The following is a 21,978-nucleotide window of genomic DNA, read 5'->3' on the forward strand; positions in this document are numbered from 1 at the left end:
TTTGGAGCAAGGGAGCGATGGGCTCTTTCCAGCTTCAATTTACCTGCATTCGTGTCCACCTGAAGGTAATCCAGTATCCATTTCTCAAAGAACCTGACAGGGTTTGATCCTTCTGTATCCTCCGGTAAACCGATAATGCGCACATTACATCTCCTTCCGCGATTTTCGTCCACCTGCTCGGTCAGATCTCGTACTCGTTTTTCCAAATGTTGAATCTTGGTTTCATTGGCCGTGCATGTAGTTTCAGTCACCTTGATTCTATTCTCTGCTTCTTGGACCCACTGAACAATACTTTAAATTTTAGACGACTGGTTATCTATCGCTTCAAGAACCGTAGAGATCTTAGCATCAATCATTGCAACTATATTGTCCGTCATGCTCTTCATAGCTTGTATAAGGTTGGGGTCAGGATCAGGAGGCACGTCAGTCCAGTCGGCCTCTCCCTCATGAGTTAGCAAGGCTGTAGCTGACATGCTATCCACGGACGCGACTGTCGAGCTAGGCATATTTCTCGAAGCCATTTTTTTTCGCACTCGTCAGTGCAACGCCGGTTGATTTGTTAAAATAGTTATTTAAACTCATTCTGTCAATATAGAGCTTGTAATTGGGTTACTCCTCTGTTTAAATGAAAAAGAAATTGGTATGAATAACTGAGACTACTGCGCAGCTCGTAAAAACACGTGTTTACTCTTAGGCGCCATCTTGCATCCCCTCCGCTAGACCATTTTCTGACCAAATGTTGCAAATAAAGTAAAGACTTCACCATTCCTAGAGTTGCAACTAATGAATTTTTCGATAATCAATTAATTTATTAATTATTAAAGCAATTGGATTACAAATGGCACAGTCACTCAATAGATCTTTTTTATTCAGCAGATTTTAAATTTAGCTTATGTTTGATGTCAACATTTTGTATTTAGACCTGGTGTGTGTGTACCTCGTTAGAGATTTCCAGATGTCTCTCTGTAAAGTGCATTGCCTGGCCATGATTCCCGAGGGCTGTGTGTGCATTTCCTAAACTCCAGCAGGCACGGCCTTCACCAACCCTGACACATACAGAGACACATAGACAAACACAAATAGAAACATATATGCCCACAAACAAGTACTCACTGGCCACCACGTTTGGTACACCTGTTGAGTGGTTCTTTAACACAAATATCTAGTTGGCCCAAAACTGCAACTCATAGTGAAGATAATAAAGTTCAAATCAAGCATTAGAGCGGCAATGATAGTTGATTTAAGTGACTTTGAACTAGTTAGTTAGACTAGGCTAATCTGAGAAGACCACACTGGATGCCATTTCTGTCCGCTAAAAGCGGAAACTGGGGTTATAATTGACTGGGCTCACAAGACTTGGACAATATTTGATTAGTAAATTTTGCCTGGTCTGATGAGTCTCGATTTCTGCTTCTACATTCGGCTGGCAGGGAAAGGGTATAAACAACATGAAAGCATGGGTAAAGCCTGCGTTGTATTACGACTTAAGCTGCAGGTGGTAATGATGTGGGGGATATTTTGTTTGTACATTTTTGGCCCCTTAGTACCAACTGAATATTTAATGCCACAGCCTACCCAAGTATTGTTGCTTATAGTCATAGTGTCCCTTATGACCACAGGATAACACACCATGTAACAAAGCTAAATTCCGCTCAAACTGGTTTCTTCTGCTTCTTTGTTTTGAAGGGCAACAAATTCTTTAACGTTATCAGATTCATTGGGTAAATTTTAATAGATTAAAATAGATAATTTTATTATATTCATTTCCATCATTTTCTTTTGATTTTGTGAAGCTGGTTTGTGACAATGAACTGGTAAAAGTGCTATACAAACTAAATTCGATTGAACTGAATAAGATTACAGACCAACATGTTTTTGGTGAAATAATTTTGTTATAATTAGCATGAGGAATTAAGATGTGTGCTAGGCAAATATGCATGTACCTGTCACCGAGATCCTGAGCAATGATGAGGTGCTTAAGGAAATAATCGATAGCTCTCTCATAGTCCTGCAGTAGAGTGTAGGTGTTGCCTAGGCTGTAGCAAGCCTGAGCCTCCACTGCTCGATCCCTTAGCTGCCTTGCCAGCTGAAGAGCTCTCCTGAAAACAATCAAATAAAAATGATGCAAAACAAAACAAAATCTAATCATTAAAAGGTGCCAGCAGAAAGAACTAAAAGGCTAATGATCATGGATTAAATTTGATTGCTTGGTAGAGCCCTCTAAAAATGTTTAAAGTGTTAAATATGATATTTTTTGTGGTTGTTAACTAAAAAAAATTGTTTTTAAACGTTTGTAACAAAATGTATATATGATGGATAAATTTTACACATTAAAACATTTAAGGGTTAAAGTGTTAAAATGATAAAACACTATGATATTTCATGTGGTTGCCATGTGTTGTCAGATGGTTACTATGCTAACATATAAAGCAAGTAGCTACTTGGTTTCTATAAACATTTAAACATGTAAAGATTTAAAAGCTGGGATGACGTGTTACAATAAAAAATTCTGCTAGTTGGCTAATAATAGGTCCCAGGTGGGTGGCATGGTGTTTCAATTAAGTTTCACTATGTTCCAAGTTTGTTGTTAGGGAAACCAACTTTTTGAACAAATAGAAAAGACAGATAGAAGTAATTTATTCGTAGTTTCAAATAAGACCAATAAGTAAAATATATTTTTTTCTTAATGAAGTAGGACCATTTTAAACTGTTAGTTGATGCCTGTTACAAAAACAACATGGAAGTTTAGGAAAAAAAGAGCCAGATTTTAAATACAGGTAAATAAGACAGTCAAAGAAATGTTTATCATTTGAAAAATATATTTCTTAAATAATTGTATATTTAAATCATCCTAAACACAACACTTTAAAACTTAAATTAAGTATCTAGGTAAAAATATAAGGATTTACTTTTTCTCTAACTTGATTCAGCTCAAGCAATATTTGTTTATCCAAAAAATTTTTTTTTTTTTATATATACAGTGGTACCTCAACATAAGACAATCTGCCTAGGCGTATTTTTTAGATTAGATTAAATTAGATTCAACTTTATTGTCATTACACAGTACAAGTACAAGGCACCGAAATGCAGTTAAGGTCTAACCAGAAGTGCAATTAGCAGAAAGTGCAGGATAACGATATAAGTTCTAAGAACACCTAAAAGGGATATGTGCAGGGAGAAGCTATGGGTAACTATTAAAAAATGATATTTTGTAAGCAAAATATACAGATTGCTATTAACTATAATTATAAATCTACAATGGATAAACAATATATACAAGTTGCTATTAACTATAGTCAGGAATTTGCAAATGGATATAAACATAATTTACAGGTTGCCATTTTCTATAGACAAGAATTTACAAGTAAACATGTACAGATAGATATGAACATAATGTGCAGGTTGCTATTTTCTACAGACAGGAATTTACAAGTAGACATGTGCGAATATTGTGCGAGTGTTTTCACCTTAGGAACAAAAGTTTTTAAAGAAATTTGCCTTGCATTCGAAGCATTTTCGGCATACAAGTCTTTTCTAAATGTTTTTATATGAAAAATACAATCAGTGTTCGACTTAGGTATTTTTTATTTTTTTTGGCTGAAATAGATAACATGTATCTGCATTTACATAATTTTGCAATATAAAAGTTCACCCCAAGAAGAGCATTGTATAACCTTTAAGGGTTTTTTTTTTACATTAAAAAAAAGTAACCTTAAGCGCTTGTCGTACATTATTGAATAATAAATATGACCCTATATTCCCCATGCAGGATGCAGCTTAAATCGTATTCCTATCTGCACCTGCTGCATTAAAGAAAAATCAAGACCATGAATTTTGCCATCAGTTCTGGTGCTTTTTCAGATGGTGTTTAACCATCTATCATGTATAGCCTAAGTCTGTGCTGCTTCATGACTATCTACATTCAATCTTTTGCAAAGAACACAATGTTCATTTCATATCCTTATTGGATAAATACATTCCTTACAGACTTTGTTTCAACTTTTGCTGTAAAACCCCTATGCACTTTTTAATACCTGTTTTCATATCCCAAGTAAAATTTTCTTTTAGCACAATTCAATGTCGGCCTCCTGTACTATCCATGCGGAGTTTTCTCTCTATTCTCACCCATGCTTCTATCATACTGAATATCCTGGTCAAGTTCGGTCATGATGTTTTTTTTTTTTTTTTTAATAAATCAAATAATAAAAGATTTTATAAATTTAAGCTAGGAACATCTTTTATTAAAAATTGTGTATGAGTATTTACAAAAAACAAACCATGGATTAGAAAATAGGAAATTAAGTACTGTATTATGAAAAATTGTGTCATATGATCCTGTCTGAAAATTCACTTTTTATCTAGGGGAGACTTTTTAGCACCAATACAATGTTTTGGCTGATTATCAATTATATACCAGTAAACTGGTGACAAGATGACTGGCACCCAAGGTAAAAAACTATAACCGAGACTATACTTAAAAATCAAGTTAAATTTTTCCCCCCAGGTATTTAAAATTACCTTCAACTCCTATAAACATGGGTAGCACCCTAGCAGCCAATTTGAGAAGATTGCATTATTAGGTATCTCTCTGCAAATACAATTCAAGTTTCATGCTCACAGCTAGGAGATCCTTGTAAAATGCCTGCTAAATCCCTATTGAAAAATACCAGTCATGTTTGCAGCAATTATAGATAATTTTAAATCCACTCATATAGCACCTACACTACCGTTTAAAAGTTTTAGAACACTTTCTAACTCCATGATGGTTTCTGATTTTTATTTCTTTCTACATTGTAAAGGAATGCTGAAGGCGTCCAAAAAATGCATTAATCTCCTTTGAACAGTTGATATTGAGATGTTTCTGCTACTTATGCTCTGTAAAGACTCCATAACGCCTCTAATCTGAGGTGCTGTTAATTGGTCATTTTTCAGGCTGATAACTCTAAATGAACTTCTCGTCTGCGGCAGAGGTAGGTTTTTGTCTCGCCCTCCTGGGATGGTCTTTATGAGAGACAGTTTCATTATGGTGCTTAATGGATTTTGCAAATGCACTTGACAATACTGTTCTTGCAAGAAGTATTATAGAAAGGCTGACTTCTGTGTCTTAAAATAACAAACTGTTGTTTTTGTTGTTGTTACGTAATTACCTAATCCCATATGTGTTATTTTATAGTTTTGAAATCCCCAGTATTGTTGTAGAATGTAGAAAATAAATCACTAGTGTTCTAAAACTTTTAAACAGTATTGTAGTTTAACCATACCAAATTTCAGGTTGTTGGAAAGGGTGGTTGTGGCCACCTTAGCTTTGTATGACTGGGCATGTCACCTTAGAATCGTGTTCTATTAGGATTAATAGATATGGACCACACACTTGTGCTGTGGTGCCATTTGAGACCGCCTCATGTGCCTAAGTAGTAATTTGAGTGCATTCAATGACTCTGTAACCCAAAAACAAACTTTGACATAACACAACATTGAAAAATGAAGTACTGTTTATAAAGAGGCACTGTGAACATGATATGGCAGTTTTTTAGTAGGAAAAACCCAATAAACAGGCAATGGGTAAATTAGTGTGGACTTACTTGTAATGATCAGCAGCCTTCTCAAACTCTCCCAAAAAAATGTAGGAATTTCCTATGTTACAACAGGCTCTTCGTTCTGCTGCAAGATCACCAAACTCTTTTGCAATGAGAAGCCGCTAAAGGAAGGAAGCATAGAAGAAAAACATAGAAATCATCAATACACAGTGGTAAATATTTAATCAATATCATTCATTTCAAAAAGAACATTTGTAAAAAAAAAATAATAATAATAAATCTGCATATATAGCATGCCACACATCAATTAATGCTTTTAAAAACTTTGGTGGGTCTCTGTATTTGGCGATAGCTACCAATTAATCTTAGAAGTTCAAGGCTCATAATTTTTGCACTTTTCAGTGCATATTTTTAAAAACTCAACTAAATCAAAACAATTCAGCTCTATTTAAATTCCATGGTGTGCGTGTGTGTGTGTGTGTGTGTGTGTGTGTGTGTGTGTGTGTGTATATGTGTGTTTGTGACTTTTTTCCCCAAAGTCTAAGAAATAATTGTCTTAAATAATCATGTTATCTCAACACTGACTAAGGTAATCATGATTATGATTTTTGCCATAATTGAGTAACAATACACCCCCGATCACAATTTGATCAAGCATCTGGGATATCTGGGAGTAACTGAAAAAGCAAGTCTGATCTACAGATGCTCAACTTTACAAATAACAGAACTTACAAGAACGTCTTGATTAGAAACACCAAGTGACACCTGGTCTTCTAAAGTCTTACAGCAGATGGTAGATTAGGCAGGTGGTTATAATGTTTTGTCTAATCAGTGTAAATTACAGTGCATGTATATATACAAATAACTGTTAAAAGGCACCTGTTGGTGGGAGGCCACAGCATTACAAAAGTTGCCGAGCAGATACTGAGTGTTTCCCAGGTTTCCATAAGTGCGGCCCTGAGCCACTTTATCTCCTAGCTCCTTCAGAATGCACAAATTCATCCTGTCAGAAAACACAGACAGAAAAAAATTACAATCATTTTTCATATGCCTTACTCTGAGGCATTCAGAAAGTATCAACAAAAACAAAATTACAACAATAATACCATTATGAATATTAATAAAATGCTAAAACATAGATCACACTCACTCGTAATACTCTACTGCTTTTATAAATGCTTTGTTGATCTCTTCTGAGAAGTTTCCAGGTTCTGTGTCATTGCTACAGATGCTCTTTCCTTTAGCATGATACACATTGCCAAAGTTATACAGAGCTCTGGCTTGTCCCACCTACCACAACAAAATATGCAAGCATTAAAGATCATAACTCCATGTGAATACAGACTAATAAATAATTTTTCTTACTAAACATGACTGGCATGAATTTAAAGTTATTAGCAGGTATTTAGGAGTGCACAGGATTTCATTGCACTGGTACTGCAGCACAGCTCAGCACTGTGCAAATGTTTTCGAAGTAAGCCAATTTTAGAGAAAACACTCACAAACACACATACACACACAAAAGCAGATCCCCAGATTTTACTTGTAATATCTTGGTTTTTGCCAAGATAATAAGCAAAATTAAGGCCACAGATTAGGGCTGGCAACTAATGGAAAGTTTTTCAAAACCGACATTCAACACGTGTGTACAGTATGTGTGTGTATATACAGTATATTACTGTGTATACATGCATGCATACACACATATATATACATATATACACACATATACATACACACACATATAGGGGTGGGCAATATACCGGTAGACATGGTTAACCGGTAGAAATTTGTCAACCGATAGAGGTTTTGGTCTATCGTCTTCATCCCAGTTGAGATTACGTGGATTCAGTTGCACGTTACGTAACCATGCAATACACATTCGCGTGGGGGAAGCCAAACACATCTAAAGTGGTACGAAACCGTGGCGCCTGATTGAGCTGACATGGGCAGACATATCCAGACCCGGTGGATCACGCAGCGCGGACCAACTTGAACAGCGCTGCTCGAATCACAAACCTGCACGGTAGAAATAGACCGCGCCGACCATTAAAAATACATTTTACCCCGCTGGGATGCGCACGTACAAACCAGGCATGGCAAGGCGGAAACAATATTAAACAGTCCTGACATTTTAAATAAATTGTTTTAAAATAAAAACCAGTGGGTCGCGCAGGTTTGTGATTCGAGCAGCACACACTTTTGATGTGTTTGGCTTCACCTACACTTCGACAATGGAAGAAGACAGTGCAGCAGCAGTGAGTTTGCTTACATGTGACAAAACCAACAACGAGGAGATTGTAAAGAAAAAAGGTGCATTGTCTGTGTTGTGGAATTGGTTTGGGTATAAGAAAAGTGATACGAATAAGACGAACGTGATTTGCAAGGTATGCAAGTGCACTGTTTTAACAAGTGGTGAAAACACGTCAAACCTTTTCTATCATCTAAAATCCAAGCATCCAAACGAATATGGCCAAAGTAAAAAAAATGCGGCAAACCTCAGCAATTTACAGTTTAAATAAAATTAAATTATGTAAAACAGTTTCTGTGTGTTTGAATTTTTATTTTTTATTTTCCCCCCCTAATTTAGTCGTAGCCAATTCCTCCCCGTCATTAGGGGGCTCCCACATTAAGGCTACTACTACCACTTAGCCGGAAGGGCCGAAGACTATCACGTGAGCGCGAGTACCTCTCATCCCTCCCCCCTGAGAGAGCTCGCCCAATCAGCTCTCTCTGTGCCTCGGGCTGTGAGAGGAAAACAGCATCACCCTGGGTTCGAACCAGCGATCTCCGGATGATGGGGCGAGCACTTTACCACTGCGCCACTCAGAGGCAGCTGAATTTTATTTATGCATTTTCAGATACAAATTGCTATATTGTGAAATATATCGTTATCGAGGTAGAAAATTGCTTCTACTGTGATAGAAGATTTTGGTTATATTGCCCACCCCTACACACACACACACACACGTGTATATATATATATATATATATATATATATATATATATATATATATATATATACACACTCAACAAAAATATAAACACAACACGTTTGTTTCTGCTCCGATTTTTCATGAGATGGACTTAAAGATCTAAAATTCATTCCAGACGTGATCTTGATGTGGCACACCTGTAAGGTTGGATGGATTATCTCAGCAAAGCAGAAGTGCTTACTATCACACATTTAGACTGATTTGTGAACAATGTTTGAGAGAAATAGTAATATTGTGTATCTGGAATGAATTTTAGATCTTTAAGTCCATCTCATAAAAAATCGGAGCAGAAACAATGGTGTTGCGTTTATATTTTTGTTGCGTATATATAAGGACTGGTCTACACAAAACTACACACATGAGTGGAAAAAGTATTAACAGATTTTTAAGTATTTCAAAAATATATAAATATATACTGTATATGTGTGTGTGTATGTATATATATATATATATATATATATATATATATATATATATATATACTCAACAAAAATATTGTATAAATATATATTTATTTATATATTTTTGAAATACTTAAAAATCTGTTAATACTTTTTCCACTGTCTACTTTTCACTTTTTCTACTATCATGTGTGTAGTTTTGTGTAGACCAGTCCTCTAACCAACATGGAGGAAAACTCTTTCATTTGGGAAAAAAATCCTGCTTCAACATTTAAGAATATTTTATAACGATTTTCATCGATAATCAATTTAATAATTTAATCAATTATTGGTGTACTCTTTCTTATAAATCTCTCTCTGGTAACATGGTATTTAATGGGAGGTATGAAGAGCTAACCTTATCCCCAACATCTGTGCTGATGTCCAGATGCATTTGGCAGAAGATTACTGCTTCATCAAAACGCCGCAACACCTTTAGTGTGTTCCCCAGGTTGCCACTGGCTTTGGCTTCACCAAGCAGATCTCCTGTTGTCCTGAAAGGTTAATTTGTGTCTCTTTAAAAGTAAAACTGATCAAAAGACACTTAAAGAAGGTTCTGTTCAAAGTTTCAAAAAGCATGTTCTAAATTGGTGTATATACAGTGGTGTGAAAAACTATTTGCCCCCTTCCTGATTTCTTATTCTTTTGCATGTTTGTCACACAAAATTTTCCTGATCATCAAACACATTTAACTATTAGTCAAAGATAACACAAGTAAACACAAAATGCAGTTTTTAAATTATGGTTTTTATTATGTAGGGAGAAAAAAAATCCAAACCTACATGGCCCTGTTTGAAAAAGTAATTGCCCCCTGAACCTAATAACTGGTTGAGCCACCCTTAGCAGCAATAACTGCAATCAAGCGTTTGCGATAACTTGCAACGAGTCTTTTACAGCGCTCTGGAGAAATTTTGGCCCACTCATCTTTGCAGAATTGTTGTAATTCAGCTTTATTTGAGGGTTTTCTAGCATGAACCGCCTTTTTATGGTCATGCCACAACATCTCAATAGGATTCAGGTCAGGACTTTGACTAGGCCACTCCAAAGTCTTCATTTTGTTTTTCTTTAGCCATTCAGAGGTGGATTTGGTGGTGTGTTTTGGGTCATTGTCCTGCTGCAGCACCCAAGATCGCTTCAGCTTGAGTTGACGAACAGATGGCCGGACATTCTCCTTTAGGATTTTTTGGTAGACAGTAGAATTCATGGTTCCATCTATCACAGCAGGCCTTCCAGGTCCTGAAGCAGCAAAACAACCCCAGACCATCACACTACCACCACCATATTTTACTGTTGGTATGATGTTCTTTTTCTGAAATGCTGTGTTACTTTTACGCCAGATGTAACGGGACACGCACCTTCCAAAAAGTTCAACTTTTGTCTTGTCGGTCCACAAGGTATTTCCCAAAAGTCTTGGCAATCATTGAGATGTTTTTTTAGCAAAATTGAGACGAGCCTTAATGTTCTTTTTGCTTAAAAGTGGTTTGCGCCTTGGAAATCTGCCATGCAGGCCGTTTTTGCCCAGTCTCTTTCTTATGGTGGAGTCGTGAACACTGACCTTAATTGAGGCAAGTGAGGCCTGCAGTTCTTTAGATGTTGTCCTGGGGTCTTTTGTGGCCTCTCGGATAAGTTGTCTCTGCGCTCTTGGGGTAATTTTGGTCGGCCGGCCACTCCTGGGAAGGTTCACCACTGTTCCATGTTTTTGCCATTTGTGGATAATGGCTCTCACTGTGGTTCACTGGAGTCCCAAAGCTTTAGAAATGGCTTTATAACCTTTACCAGACTGACAGATCTCAATTACTTTTGTTCTCATTTGTTCCTGAATTTCTTTGGATCTTGGCATGATGTCTAGCTTTTGAGGTGCTTTTGGTCTACTTCTCTGTGTCAGGTAGCTCCTATTTAAGTGATTTCTTGATTGAAACAGGTGTGGCAGTAATCAGGCCTGGGGGTGACTACAGAAATTGAACTCAGGTGTGATAAACCACAGTTAAGTTATTTTTTTAACAAGGGGGACAATCACTTTTTCACACAGGGCCATGTAGGTTTGGATTTTTTTTCTCCCTAAATAATAAAAACCATAATTTAACAAACTGCATTTTGGGTTCAATTATGTTATCTTTGACTAATAGTTACCGTTTTTTGATGAGCAGACACATTTAAGTGTGACAAACATGCAAAAGAATAAGAAATCAGGAAGGGGGCAAATAGTTTTTCACACCACTGTACAGTCAGGTCAGTAACTACCCATTTTTTGTATGTTTTGCCTTTGTTTCTCTAAAATTCAAAGGCTTTGAAATAAAACAAAAATAAAGATTGAATTTAGAGGTAGACATTCAGCTTTAATTCAACTTGATATAAAGACCAAAGAGGTACTGCTGCAAGTAAAAAAGCCATCACAAAAGATCAAAGGAACAGCAGAAATTTAGTAGTAGAAAAAGAACTAATGCACTGTCAAGCTCAGGAAATCCAAATGCCTTAAAGACCACAGAGGACAACTAAAGTGGATGACCACAGAATTCCTTCCTTGGTTAAGAAAAAACACCTTACCTCTTCTGGACACATGATGTATGTAGGATTATCACATTTAAATTCTATAAAAAACAACATCATTGCAAATACTGACAGTTAGTCTGACAACCTATCCTGTTTTTAGATGAACTTTTACCAAAATGATTAGAAAAACAAAACATGAAGAAGGAAAGTAAGAGTTTATATTTTTCTTAGGTACAGGAGCAGGCCTGGGTGGATAATAGGCATAAGGTTTTAGATTGATCAAAGAACTTGATCAAAAACGTTATATAGGGGGATTACAATATTCTGACAGGTGGATAAGTTAACAACTGAAATAGACAGCATTTTTATTATGTTCTTGCTAATATGCTGCCATCCATGATAAGATGTCTGCCAGACAGGAATATACAGTCAAACCTTGTGTTAAACGATAACTGACAAAACCAGGAATTACTCAATAACACCCTTATTACCAACCGCCGTCAGGCTTCAACACACACAACACCTCCAACTTTTCCCGTAACCCCCTTGAACATTCTTTATACGCCCCCTCTTCACAATAAGAGCTCTCTTTTAACACCAACACCCCCCCCACACACACATAAAAATAAAGAAATCAGCCTGCACTGCGTGGCGTAGTGGTAAAGTGCTCGCCCTATCACCTGAAGATCGCTGGTTTGGTTCAGCCGGAGGTCTAGAAAAAGCTGATTGGCCGAGCTCTCACAGAGGGGAGGTATGAAATGTACTTACTGCTCCCACATTAATCACGGCTCTACAGCCAATCAGTGGCGTCTGTAAACTCGTGCAAGCGGAAGGAGCGGATAGCTCTGTAAAAATAAAAATAATTGACCATTGAAAAGAATTGCGACTGAGCAGTGTTTCCGTTAGAGAAGTGTGTCTGTCTGTGTGTGAAGGCGAGAGGAGGAAGGGTGTGTGTGAAGGCGAAAGGAGGGGGGAGGGGCACACTGACGCGTGCATACAAAGTGCAGGCTGAGAGAGAGAGAGAAAAAATAAAGGATCTTTACATTTACATTTAGGCATTTGGCAGACGCTCTTATCCAGAGCGACTTATTATTTTATTTTTTTTATACATCTCATTATACATCTGAGCAGTTAAGGGTTAAGGGCCTTGCTCAAGGGCCCACAGTGGCAACTTGGTGGTTGTGGGGTTTGAACCTGGGGTTTGAACCTGGGACCTCCAGAACCATAGTCCAATGCCTTAACGACTGAGCTACCCCTGACCCCGATCTTTAAACACTCTGATATAACTTGCTTTTTCTTTACACGCGCTGTACACACACGCTTACAAACACAAAATAAAAGATGTTTTACAGGCACACACATGGTCACAGTGTTATAGTAAACAGTACACACGTGCACGAATGTTGATTATACCATTGAGAGACGCAGAGCGCAGTAAGACCGAGCAGGGGAGACGATTACCCACATTTCCACAGCGTACGAAAGAGAAAAAACATTGGCTTAGTTGTAATCACGCACCGCTTAGCGTCAAAACAAGTAGCACCTGTGTGCCACATGATACTTGGTATTTGTAAACTAAGACATGCTCGTTTTTCAAGTCAAATTTTATTTAAAAAATTTGCTTGTCTTGCGGAACGCTCACAAACCGCGTTACTTGCAATCCGAGGTTCTACTGTATGATAAAAAGAAGGACAGTACAAGTCTGACCCATCTGAACATGTGACTTTAAGGGATCAAGTGTATAGCGAAAACAGAAGTACAATAAAAAGACTGCATGGAGCACATGTTCATTAGTCAGTTGTATTTATATAGTGCTTTTAGCAATAGTCATTGGCGCAAAGCAGCTTTATAGATTTAAAAGAAAACAACATTTAGATTTTTTTTATGTACAATAAGTATTTTTACATATTTATTTATATTCACTATTGTTCAAAGCAAGGTACTGACCAAACTGAGTCATTATAGTTTTTCTTGAACTGCACCTCCAGGACATGTTTTTTCTTTCTCCTTAAAGTGTGCTGGACTACCTTTTTAAATTTGTTGGTGGCCATGTCATATTTAAAGGTGGAAAAATAATCTCTAAAAACTTTATAACCCCAGTTGATGACAAAAAAAGAAGTAAAGTTGAAATAAATTTAACAGCACAATTCTGCTGTCATTTATTGCAGCAATATTAATTAGTTCATTATCAGACTTTGCATAAGTATAGTTGATGTAAAATATATACACCAAATACTACCTCTGATCAACACAAGTGCAAACACACTGACCTACACTACCAAACTATCGTACACATCAACCTGTAAATGCTCTTTTGCACAATATTCATTACTGGATTACTTTTTGCACCAACTTCTTAGTTCTTGCTGCTACTTAATTCTTAAGGAACGTTTACTGGTTCTCCACTACCTCAACTCATCACCTCAACACCACAGAGTATTATATGTTATGTCGTTTTTGTCGCACTGTCACTTTGTTGCTTTTGTTTGCACATGCACTTTTATGTTGTCTGTCAAAAAAACAAAAACATAGATAGTCTTCCTCTCTGGGTTAGCTAATTAGTTTTTGTTCATTTATGTTGTTAATTTATGTTGTCAGGTCAATCTGTCTCGTCTCCGCTAGCCAGCTAACTAGGCCTCTTAGTTAGCTAGTTTAGTTTTTCTGTTACATTATGTTGTAAATTTATGTTGCATGTAGCACCTTGGACCTGGAAGAACGTTGTTTCGTTTCACTGTGTACTTTGTTGAAGTGACAAAGCCTACTTGAACTTGATTAATATGATAAAATTTACCTGGTTAAAGTTAGGTCATGGTGGTGGAATTCCAGTGCTTTGGTATAGTCACGCAGGTTGAAGTAGGCATTGCCAAGCTGACTGTAGATGGCACTTAGCACCAGCAGATCCTCTGTTCCCACCTGCATGGCTGCCTCAAAGAATGGTACACCTGCACTGTAATCACCTTCCTTACACAGGCGCTCCCCCTCCAGAGCCAGGTCCAAACAGGAGGCCTCCATCCTGCATGAAAAGACCCAAAGATTACGATGATCTAACACTTATTTTTTGTACAAAGCACCATGGTTATAGATCAGCCTTCCAAAAAGTGTCCTGAACTCAGACACAGTCTCAGTAATTTCTTTTGTCAGATGTTTTTCCATAGGTAAAGCAGGTAAAAGGTGCAGATCTGGGGGACTTAAGGGCATAGAGTTTTATGGTAGCCTTACTTTTCAGGAAGCCGTCATGTTTGTGTTTTTAACTGGTTCTCCATTTTAGTTATGCTGTCACAGCTAATAAGTATGACCTCCTAAGGTTTGTGCTTGCAAAAAAATTACAATACTGTGCAAAAATCCTTGGCACCCTGTGCTTTTTTTTAATCTTTGTTATATTCATACAATAAAACAAAAACTATGAGTTAGTAAAAAAAAAAAAAAAAAAAAAAAAAATCTGACTTTCAAACATCAATTTTCCACCACAAAAATAAAAGTTATAGAAAAGTATTTGTATGCCAGAAAAGAAGCATACTGTATTATATAAATCGACCACTCTTTAGACAATGAAAAGGAAGCTGCTTTTGCACAGTACTGAAAATTGACCTTGACAATTTGTTACAGTGAGCATACCTAACTTTCTCTCTCTTTTCCCCTTCCTCTCCCCCACACGTTATCAAGCCACACATGGCACGCCTGCTTTCTTGTGATCCCGATCCCTTCTGCTATCTGAACCTGGCTAAGCCATGTTCATGCACAACTTCTGGTTGGTGTTCTCATCATAAGAAGACCAATGACTGCTGCTGACAATGACCCCATGTGGTCTGCTAAAAGATAAATGTTACAGCAAAGTTGGCATTAGACAGCATTTTAAACTAACTTAAAAAAATGATTTTTTTTTCTAACCACATCAGTTCCACAAAGCCGATGTTCATTACTATTTTACATTTTAATAATGTGCTGAACAGTCCTTAACTTCTTAACTTCCTTAAATGTTTTTGTTGTTCATTAACTTGATGCAGGCCAACAGTTTGACCCTTTGGAAAATATAGTAGCATTTTGTTTTCAACAATAGGATACCTCATCAAAAATTCTTGTTCTACGAATGAGAAGACACTCAGTAGATCACGTAAGGTTAAAAGAATCATTGTCATCTGAAAAATATTTATCATTGCAGTACAACAAAAGTATTTGCTTATACATTGGTCATAACATTATCTCATGTTGATTTTCAAAATGAACTATTGTACATAAACAAAAACAAAAATTTGTACAACAAAATATTGTACAAAATAAAAATGATTTATATACATTCTTGTTAAAGATCAGTTATGAATCATGAAACTTGTGAGCACTGATTAATATATCGCCACATGACTAAAATGGATTTTTTTATAATAATAATTTAAGAGAGATGTACCATTTTTAATGTTAAATTTTTTAAAGTTGCATATGTTAAAAATCCACTAATTACACGTTACCATCAGTCTCAAATTACTTTCGCATTAGAAGCCGCATATACACACGTTAAAAGCTGCATGCGTGATCAACACATCCTTAGGACTCAAGGAATTTGAGGTGGTAGAAGGTCATTTCTTTATAGTGCTACAAGTGGTACACTGAATTATTCTAACCCTAGCATCCATTATGGTAGAAATGAATGATTTGCTATGTTTGTTTTGAAATATCGTAATTATGGCAGTATGGAGATATGTGCTGCTCAGTAAAAAATTTAGCTTTTTGTTTAATTTTATTTTAAGTTTAATGTTAAACTCTTGTATTTAAAGTTATTTTGTATTGTTTCAATGCTGCCCTTTGAGTTTAAGTGAGAAAACAAACATTCAAGGTAATGTTCAAGACAAAATTGGAAGAATGTAATTAGGGCTGCAACAACAAATGTATAAAATCTATTCAAATCGATTACTAAAAGCGGTGGCAACGAATTTCATAATCGATTTGTTGTGTCGCGCGACACAGAGACATTTGATTATAAAAAAAAAAAAACTTTAGTTGAGCGCGGAGCAGAGTGAACACACTTGGTCTCGCGCACTGATGCTAGCAGAATTCGGCGCCTCACAGACAGGACCGGGAAAAAAAATTTTAACGAGCGGAAATAGAGGAGAGATACATGGCGGAGGCTGCTGGGTCTTAGTGCGCGTCTCTTACTGGTATAATCAACATCCGTGCACGCGAGTACTGTTTACTATAACACTGACCACGTGTGTGCGTTAAGCAAGTGTAAAGCAAAAGCAAGTCTCATTAAAGACGTTAAAAATCCATTTTCTCTCTCTGCTAAAGGCTTAGCCTACTCTTTGTCTGTGTCCGTCTCTGTGTGTGTGTGTGTGTCTGTCCGTCTCTGTGTGTGTGTGTGTGTGTGTCTGTCCGTCTCTGTGTGTGTGTGTGTGTGTGTCTGTCCGTCTCTGTGTGTGTGTGTGTGTGTGTCTGTCCGTCTCTGTGTGTGTGTGTGTGTGTGTCTGTCCGTCTCTGTGTGTGTGTGTGTGTGTGTCTGTCCGTCTCTGTGTGTGTGTGTGTGTGTGTCTGTCCGTCTCTGTGTGTGTGTGTGTGTGTGTCTGTCCGTCTCTGTGTGTGTCTGTGTGTGTGTGTCTGTCCGTCTCTGTGTGTGTGTGTGTGTGTGTCTGTCCGTCTCTGTGTGTGCGTGTGTGTGTCTGTCCGTCTCTGTGTGTGCGTGTGTGTGTCTGTCCGTCTCTGTGTGTGCGTGTGTGTCTGTCCGTCTCTGTGTGTGTCTCTGTCCGTCTCTGTCTCTGTCCGTCTCTGTCTCTGTCCGTCTCTGTGTGTGTGTGTGTGTCTGTCCGTCTCTGTGTGTGTGTGTGTGTCTCTGTCCGTCTCTGTCTCTGTCCGTCTCTGTGTGTGTGTCTGTCCGTCTGTGTGTGTGTGTGTCTGTCCGTCTGTGTGTGTGTGTGTCTGTCCGTCTGTGTGTGTGTGTGTCTGTCCGTCTGTGTGTGTGTGTCAGTCCGTCTGTGTGTGTGTGTCTCTGTCCGTCTCTGTGTGTGTCTCTGTCCGTCTCTGTCTCTGTCCGTCTCTGTCTCTGTCCGTCTCTGTGTGTGTGTGTGTCTCTGTCCGTCTCTGTGTGTGTGTGTGTCTCTGTCCGTCTCTGTCTCTGTCCGTCTCTGTGTGTGTGTCTGTCCGTCTGTGTGTGTGTGTGTCTGTCCGTCTGTGTGTGTGTGTGTCTGTCCGTCTGTGTGTGTGTGTGTCTGTCCGTCTGTGTGTGTGTGTGTCTGTCCGTCTGTGTGTGTGTGTCTGTCCGTCTGTGTGTGTGTGTGTCTGTCCGTCTCTGTGTGTGTGTGTGTGTGTGTCTGTCCGTCTCTGTGTGTGTGTGTGTGTGTCTGTCCGTCTCTGTGTGTGTCTGTGTGTGTGTGTCTGTCCGTCTCTGTGTGTGTGTGTGTGTGTGTCTGTCCGTCTCTGTGTGTGTGTGTGTGTCTGTCCGTCTCTGTGTGTGTGTGTCTCTGTCCGTCTCTGTCTCTGTCCGTCTCTGTGTGTGTGTGTGTCTGTCAGTCTCTGTGTGTGTGTGTGTGTCTGTCCGTCTCTGTGTGTGTCTCTGTCCGTCTCTGTCTCTGTCCGTCTCTGTGTGTGTGTGTCTGTCCGTCTCTGTCTCTGTCCGTCTCTGTGTGTGTGTGTCTGTCCGTCTGAGTGTGTGTGTGTCTGTCCGTCTGTGTGTGTGTGTCTCTGTCCGTCTGTGTGTGTGTGTCTCTGTCCGTCTGTGTGTGTGTGTCAGTCCGTCTGTGTGTGTGTGTGTCTGTCCGTCTGTGTGTGTGTGTGTCTGTCCGTCTGTGTGTGTGTGTCTGTCCGTCTGTGTGTGTGTGTCTGTCCGTCTCTGTGTGTGTCTCTGTCCGTCTCTGTGTGTGTGTCTCTGTCCGTCTCTGTGTGTGGGTGTCTCTGTCCGTCTCTGTGTGTGGGTGTCTCTGTCCGTCTCTGTGTGTGTGTGTGTGTCTGTCCGTCTGTGTGTGTGTGTGTGTCTGTCCGTCTGTGTGTGTGTGTGTGTCTGTCCTTCTCGTGTGTGTGTGTGTGTCTGTCCTTCTCTGTGTGTGTGTCTGTCCGTCTTTGTGTGTGTGTCTGTCCGTCTCTGTGAGTGTGTCTGTGTGCGAGTCTCTGTGTGTGTGCGCGTCTCTGTGTGTGTGCGCGTCTCTGTGTGTGTGCGTCTCTGTGTGTGTCCGCGTCTCTGTGTGTGTGCCCGTCTCTGTGTGTGTGCCCGTCTCTGTGTGTGTGCCCGTCTCTGTGTGTGTGTGTCTCTGTCCGTCTCTGTGTGTGTGTGTCTCTGTCCGTCTCTGTCTCTGTCCGTCTCTGTCTCTGTCCGTCTGTGTGTGTGTGTCTGTCCGTCTGTGTGTGTGTGTCTGTCCGTCTGTGTGTGTGTGTCTGTCCGTCTGTGTGTGTGTGTCTGTCCGTCTGTGTGTGTGTGTGTCTGTCCGTCTGTGTGTGTGTGTGTCTGTCCGTCTGTGTGTGTGTGTGTGTCTGTCCGTCTGTGTGTGTGTGTGTGTCTGTCCGTCTGTGTGTGTGTGTGTGTCTGTCCGTCTGTGTGCGTGTGTGTGTCTGTCCGTCTGTGTGCGTGTGTGTGTCTGTCCGTCTGTGTGTGTGTGTGTGTCTGTCCGTCTGTGTGTGTGTGTGTGTCTGTCCGTCTGTGTGTGTGTGTGTGTCTGTCCGTCTGTGTGTGTGTGTGTGTCTGTCCGTCTGTGTGTGTGTGTGTGTCTGTCCGTCTGTGTGTGTGTGTGTCTGTCCGTCTCTGTGTGTGTGTGTCTCTGTCCGTCTCTGTGTGTGTGTCTGTCCGTCTGTGTGTGTGTGTCTGTCCGTCTGTGTGTGTGTGTCTGTCCGTCTGTGTGTGTGTGTCTCTGTCCGTCTGTGTGTGTGTGTCTCTGTCCGTCTGTGTGTGTGTGTCTCTGTCCGTCTGTGTGTGTGTCTCAGTCCGTCTGTGTGTGTGTGTCTCAGTCCGTCTGTGTGTGTGTGTCAGTCCGTCTGTGTGTGTGTGTGTCAGTCCGTCTGTGTGTGTGTGTGTCAGTCCGTCTGTGTGTGTGTGTGTCTCTGTCCGTCTGTGTGTGTGTGTGTCTCTGTCCGTCTGTGTGTGTGTGTGTCTCTGTCCGTCTCTGTGTGTCTCTGTCCGTCTCTGTGTGGGTGTGTCTGTCCGTCTGTGTGTGTGTGTGTCTGTCCGTCTCTGTGTGTGTGTCTGTCCGTCTCTGTGTGTGTGTCTGTCCGTCTGTGTGTGTGTGTCTCTGTCCTTCTGTGTGTGTGTCTCTGTCCTTCTGTGTGTGTGTGTGTCTCTGTCCGTCTGTGTGTGTGTCTGTCCGTCTCTGTGTGTGTGTCTGTCCTTCTCTGTGTGTGTGTCTGTCCGTCTCTGTGTGTGTGTCTGTCCGTCTCTGTGTGTGTGTCTGTCCGTCTCTGTGTGTGTGTCTGTCCGTCTCTGTGAGTGTGTCTGTGTGTCTGTGTGTGTCCGTGTCCGTGTCTGTGTGTCTGTGTGTCCTTCTCTGTGTCTGTGTGTGTGTGTCCGTGTGTGTGTGTGTGTCTGTCCTTCTCTGTGTGTGTGTGTGTCTGTCCGTCTCTGTGTGTGTGTGTCTGTCCTTCTCTGTGTGTGTGTGTGTCTGTCCGTCTCTGTGTGTGTGTGTGTGTGTGTGTCCGTCTCTGTGTGTGTCTGTCCGTCTCTGTGTGTGTCTGTGTGTGTGTGTGTGTGTCTGTCCGTCTCTGTGTGTGTCTGTGTGTGTGTGTGTGTCTGTCTGTCTGTCTCTGTGTCTGTGTGTGTGTGTGTGTGTGTCCGTCTCTGTGTCTGTGTGTGTGTGTGTGTGCGCGCGTCTCTGTGTGTGTGTCTGTCCGTCTCTGTGTGTGTCTCTGTCCGTCTCTGTGAGTGTGTCTGTGTGTCTGTGTGTGTCCGTGTCTGTGTGTCCGTCTCTGTGAGTGTGTCTGTGTGTCTGTGTGTGTCCGTGTCTGTGTGTCTGTGTGTCTGTGTGTCCTTCTCTGTGTGTGTGTGTGTCTGTCCGTCTCTGTGTGTGTGTGTGTCTGTCCGTCTCTGTGTGTGTGTGTCTGTCCGTCTCTGTGTGTGTGTGTCTGTCCGTCCTTCTCTGTGTGTGTGTGTGTGTCTGTCCGTCTCTGTGTGTGTGTGTGTGTCTGTCCGTCTCTGTGTGTGTGTGTGTGTGTCTGTCCGTCTCTGTGTGTGTGTGTGTGTCTGTCCGTCTCTGTGTGTGTGTGTGTGTCCGTCTCTGTGTGTGTCTGTCCGTCTCTGTGTGTGTCTGTGTGTGTGTGTGTGTGTGTCTGTCCGTCTCTGTGTGTGTCTGTGTGTGTGTGTGTGTGTCTGTCCGTCTCTGTGTGTGTCTGTGTGTGTGTGTGTGTGTCTGTCCGTCTCTGTGTGTGTCTGTGTGTGTGTGTGTGTGTCTGTCCGTCTCTGTGTGTGTCTGTGTGTGTGTGTGTGTGTCTGTCCGTCTCTGTGTCTGTGTGCGCGCGTCTCTGTGTGTGCGCGCGTCTCTGTGTGTGCGCGCGTCTCTGTGTGTGCGCGCGTCTCTGTGTGTGCGCGCGTCTCTGTGTGTGCGCGCGTCTCTGTGTGTGCGCGCGTCTCTGTGTGTGCGCGTCTCTGTGTGTGCGCGCGTCTCTGTGTGTGCGCGTCTCTGTGTGTGCGCGCGTCTCTGTGTGTGTGTGTGTCTCTGTCCGTCTCTGTGTGTGTGTGTGTCTCTGTCCGTCTCTGTGTGTGTGTGTGTCTCTGTCCGTCTCTGTGTGTGTGTGTGTCTCTGTCCGTCTCTGTGTGTGTGTGTGTCTCTGTCCGTCTCTGTGTGTGTGTGTGTCTCTGTCCGTCTCTGTGTGTGTGTGTGTCTCTGTCCGTCTGTCTGTGTGTGTGTCTGTCCGTCCTTCTCTGTGTGTGTGTCTCTGTGTGTGTGTCTGTCCGTCTCTGTGTGTGTGTCTCTGTGTGTGTGTCTGTCCTTCTCTGTGTGTGTGTCTCTGTGTGTGTGTGTGTCCGTCTCTGTGTGTGTGTGTGTCCGTCTCTGTGTGTGTGTGTGTCCGTCTCTGTGTGTGTGTCTGTCCGTCTCTGTGTGTGTGTCTGTCCGTCTCTGTGTGTGTGTCTGTCCGTCTCTGTGTGTGTGTCTGTCCGTCTCTGTGTGTGTCTCTGTGTGTGTGTGTGTGTGTGTGTCTCTGTGTGTGTGTCTCTGTGTGTGTGTGTCTGTGTGTGTGTGTCTGTCCGTCTCTGTGTGTGTGTCTGCCCGTCTCTGTGTGTGTGTCTGCCCGTCTCTGTGTGTGTGTGTGTCCTTCTGTGTGTGTGTGTGTCCGTGTGTGTGTGTCTGTGTGTGTGTGTCTGTCCGTCTGTGTGTGTGTGTGTGTCTGTCCTTCTCTGTGTGTGTGTCTGTCCTTCTCTGTGTGTGTGTCTGTCCGTCTCTGTGTGTGTGTCTGTCCGTCTGTGTGTGTGTGTGTGTGTGTGTATGTGTGTCTGTCCGTCTCTGTGTGTGTGTCTGTCCGTCTGTGTGTGTGTGTCTGTGTGTGTGTGTCTGTGTGTGTGTCTCTGTGTGTGTGTCTCTGTCCGTCTCTGTGTCTGTCCGTCTCTGTGTCTG

The 21,978-nt window shown here is 40.9% G+C and overlaps 1 protein-coding gene across 2 annotated transcripts in view; it reads right to left on the reverse strand.

The window, feature by feature from the left end:
* Nucleotides 1-21,978, reverse strand: part of LOC128512741 (G-protein-signaling modulator 2-like) — a 57,224-nt gene that overhangs the window by 19,623 nt on the left and 15,623 nt on the right. For both annotated transcript variants that reach the window (XM_053486141.1, XM_053486142.1), the window contains 7 exons: nt 14,256-14,477; nt 9,333-9,468; nt 6,688-6,827; nt 6,417-6,540; nt 5,583-5,698; nt 1,944-2,099; nt 938-1,046 (listed from right to left, as the gene is read on the reverse strand). In XM_053486141.1, the coding sequence (XP_053342116.1) occupies nt 938-1,046; nt 1,944-2,099; nt 5,583-5,698; nt 6,417-6,540; nt 6,688-6,827; nt 9,333-9,468; nt 14,256-14,477 (1,003 nt within the window). The remainder of the gene's footprint in view (nt 1-937; nt 1,047-1,943; nt 2,100-5,582; nt 5,699-6,416; nt 6,541-6,687; nt 6,828-9,332; nt 9,469-14,255; nt 14,478-21,978) is intronic.

Source organism: Clarias gariepinus, chromosome 25 (genome assembly GCF_024256425.1).
Source record: "Clarias gariepinus isolate MV-2021 ecotype Netherlands chromosome 25, CGAR_prim_01v2, whole genome shotgun sequence".
Taxonomy (NCBI): domain Eukaryota; kingdom Metazoa; phylum Chordata; class Actinopteri; order Siluriformes; family Clariidae; genus Clarias; species Clarias gariepinus.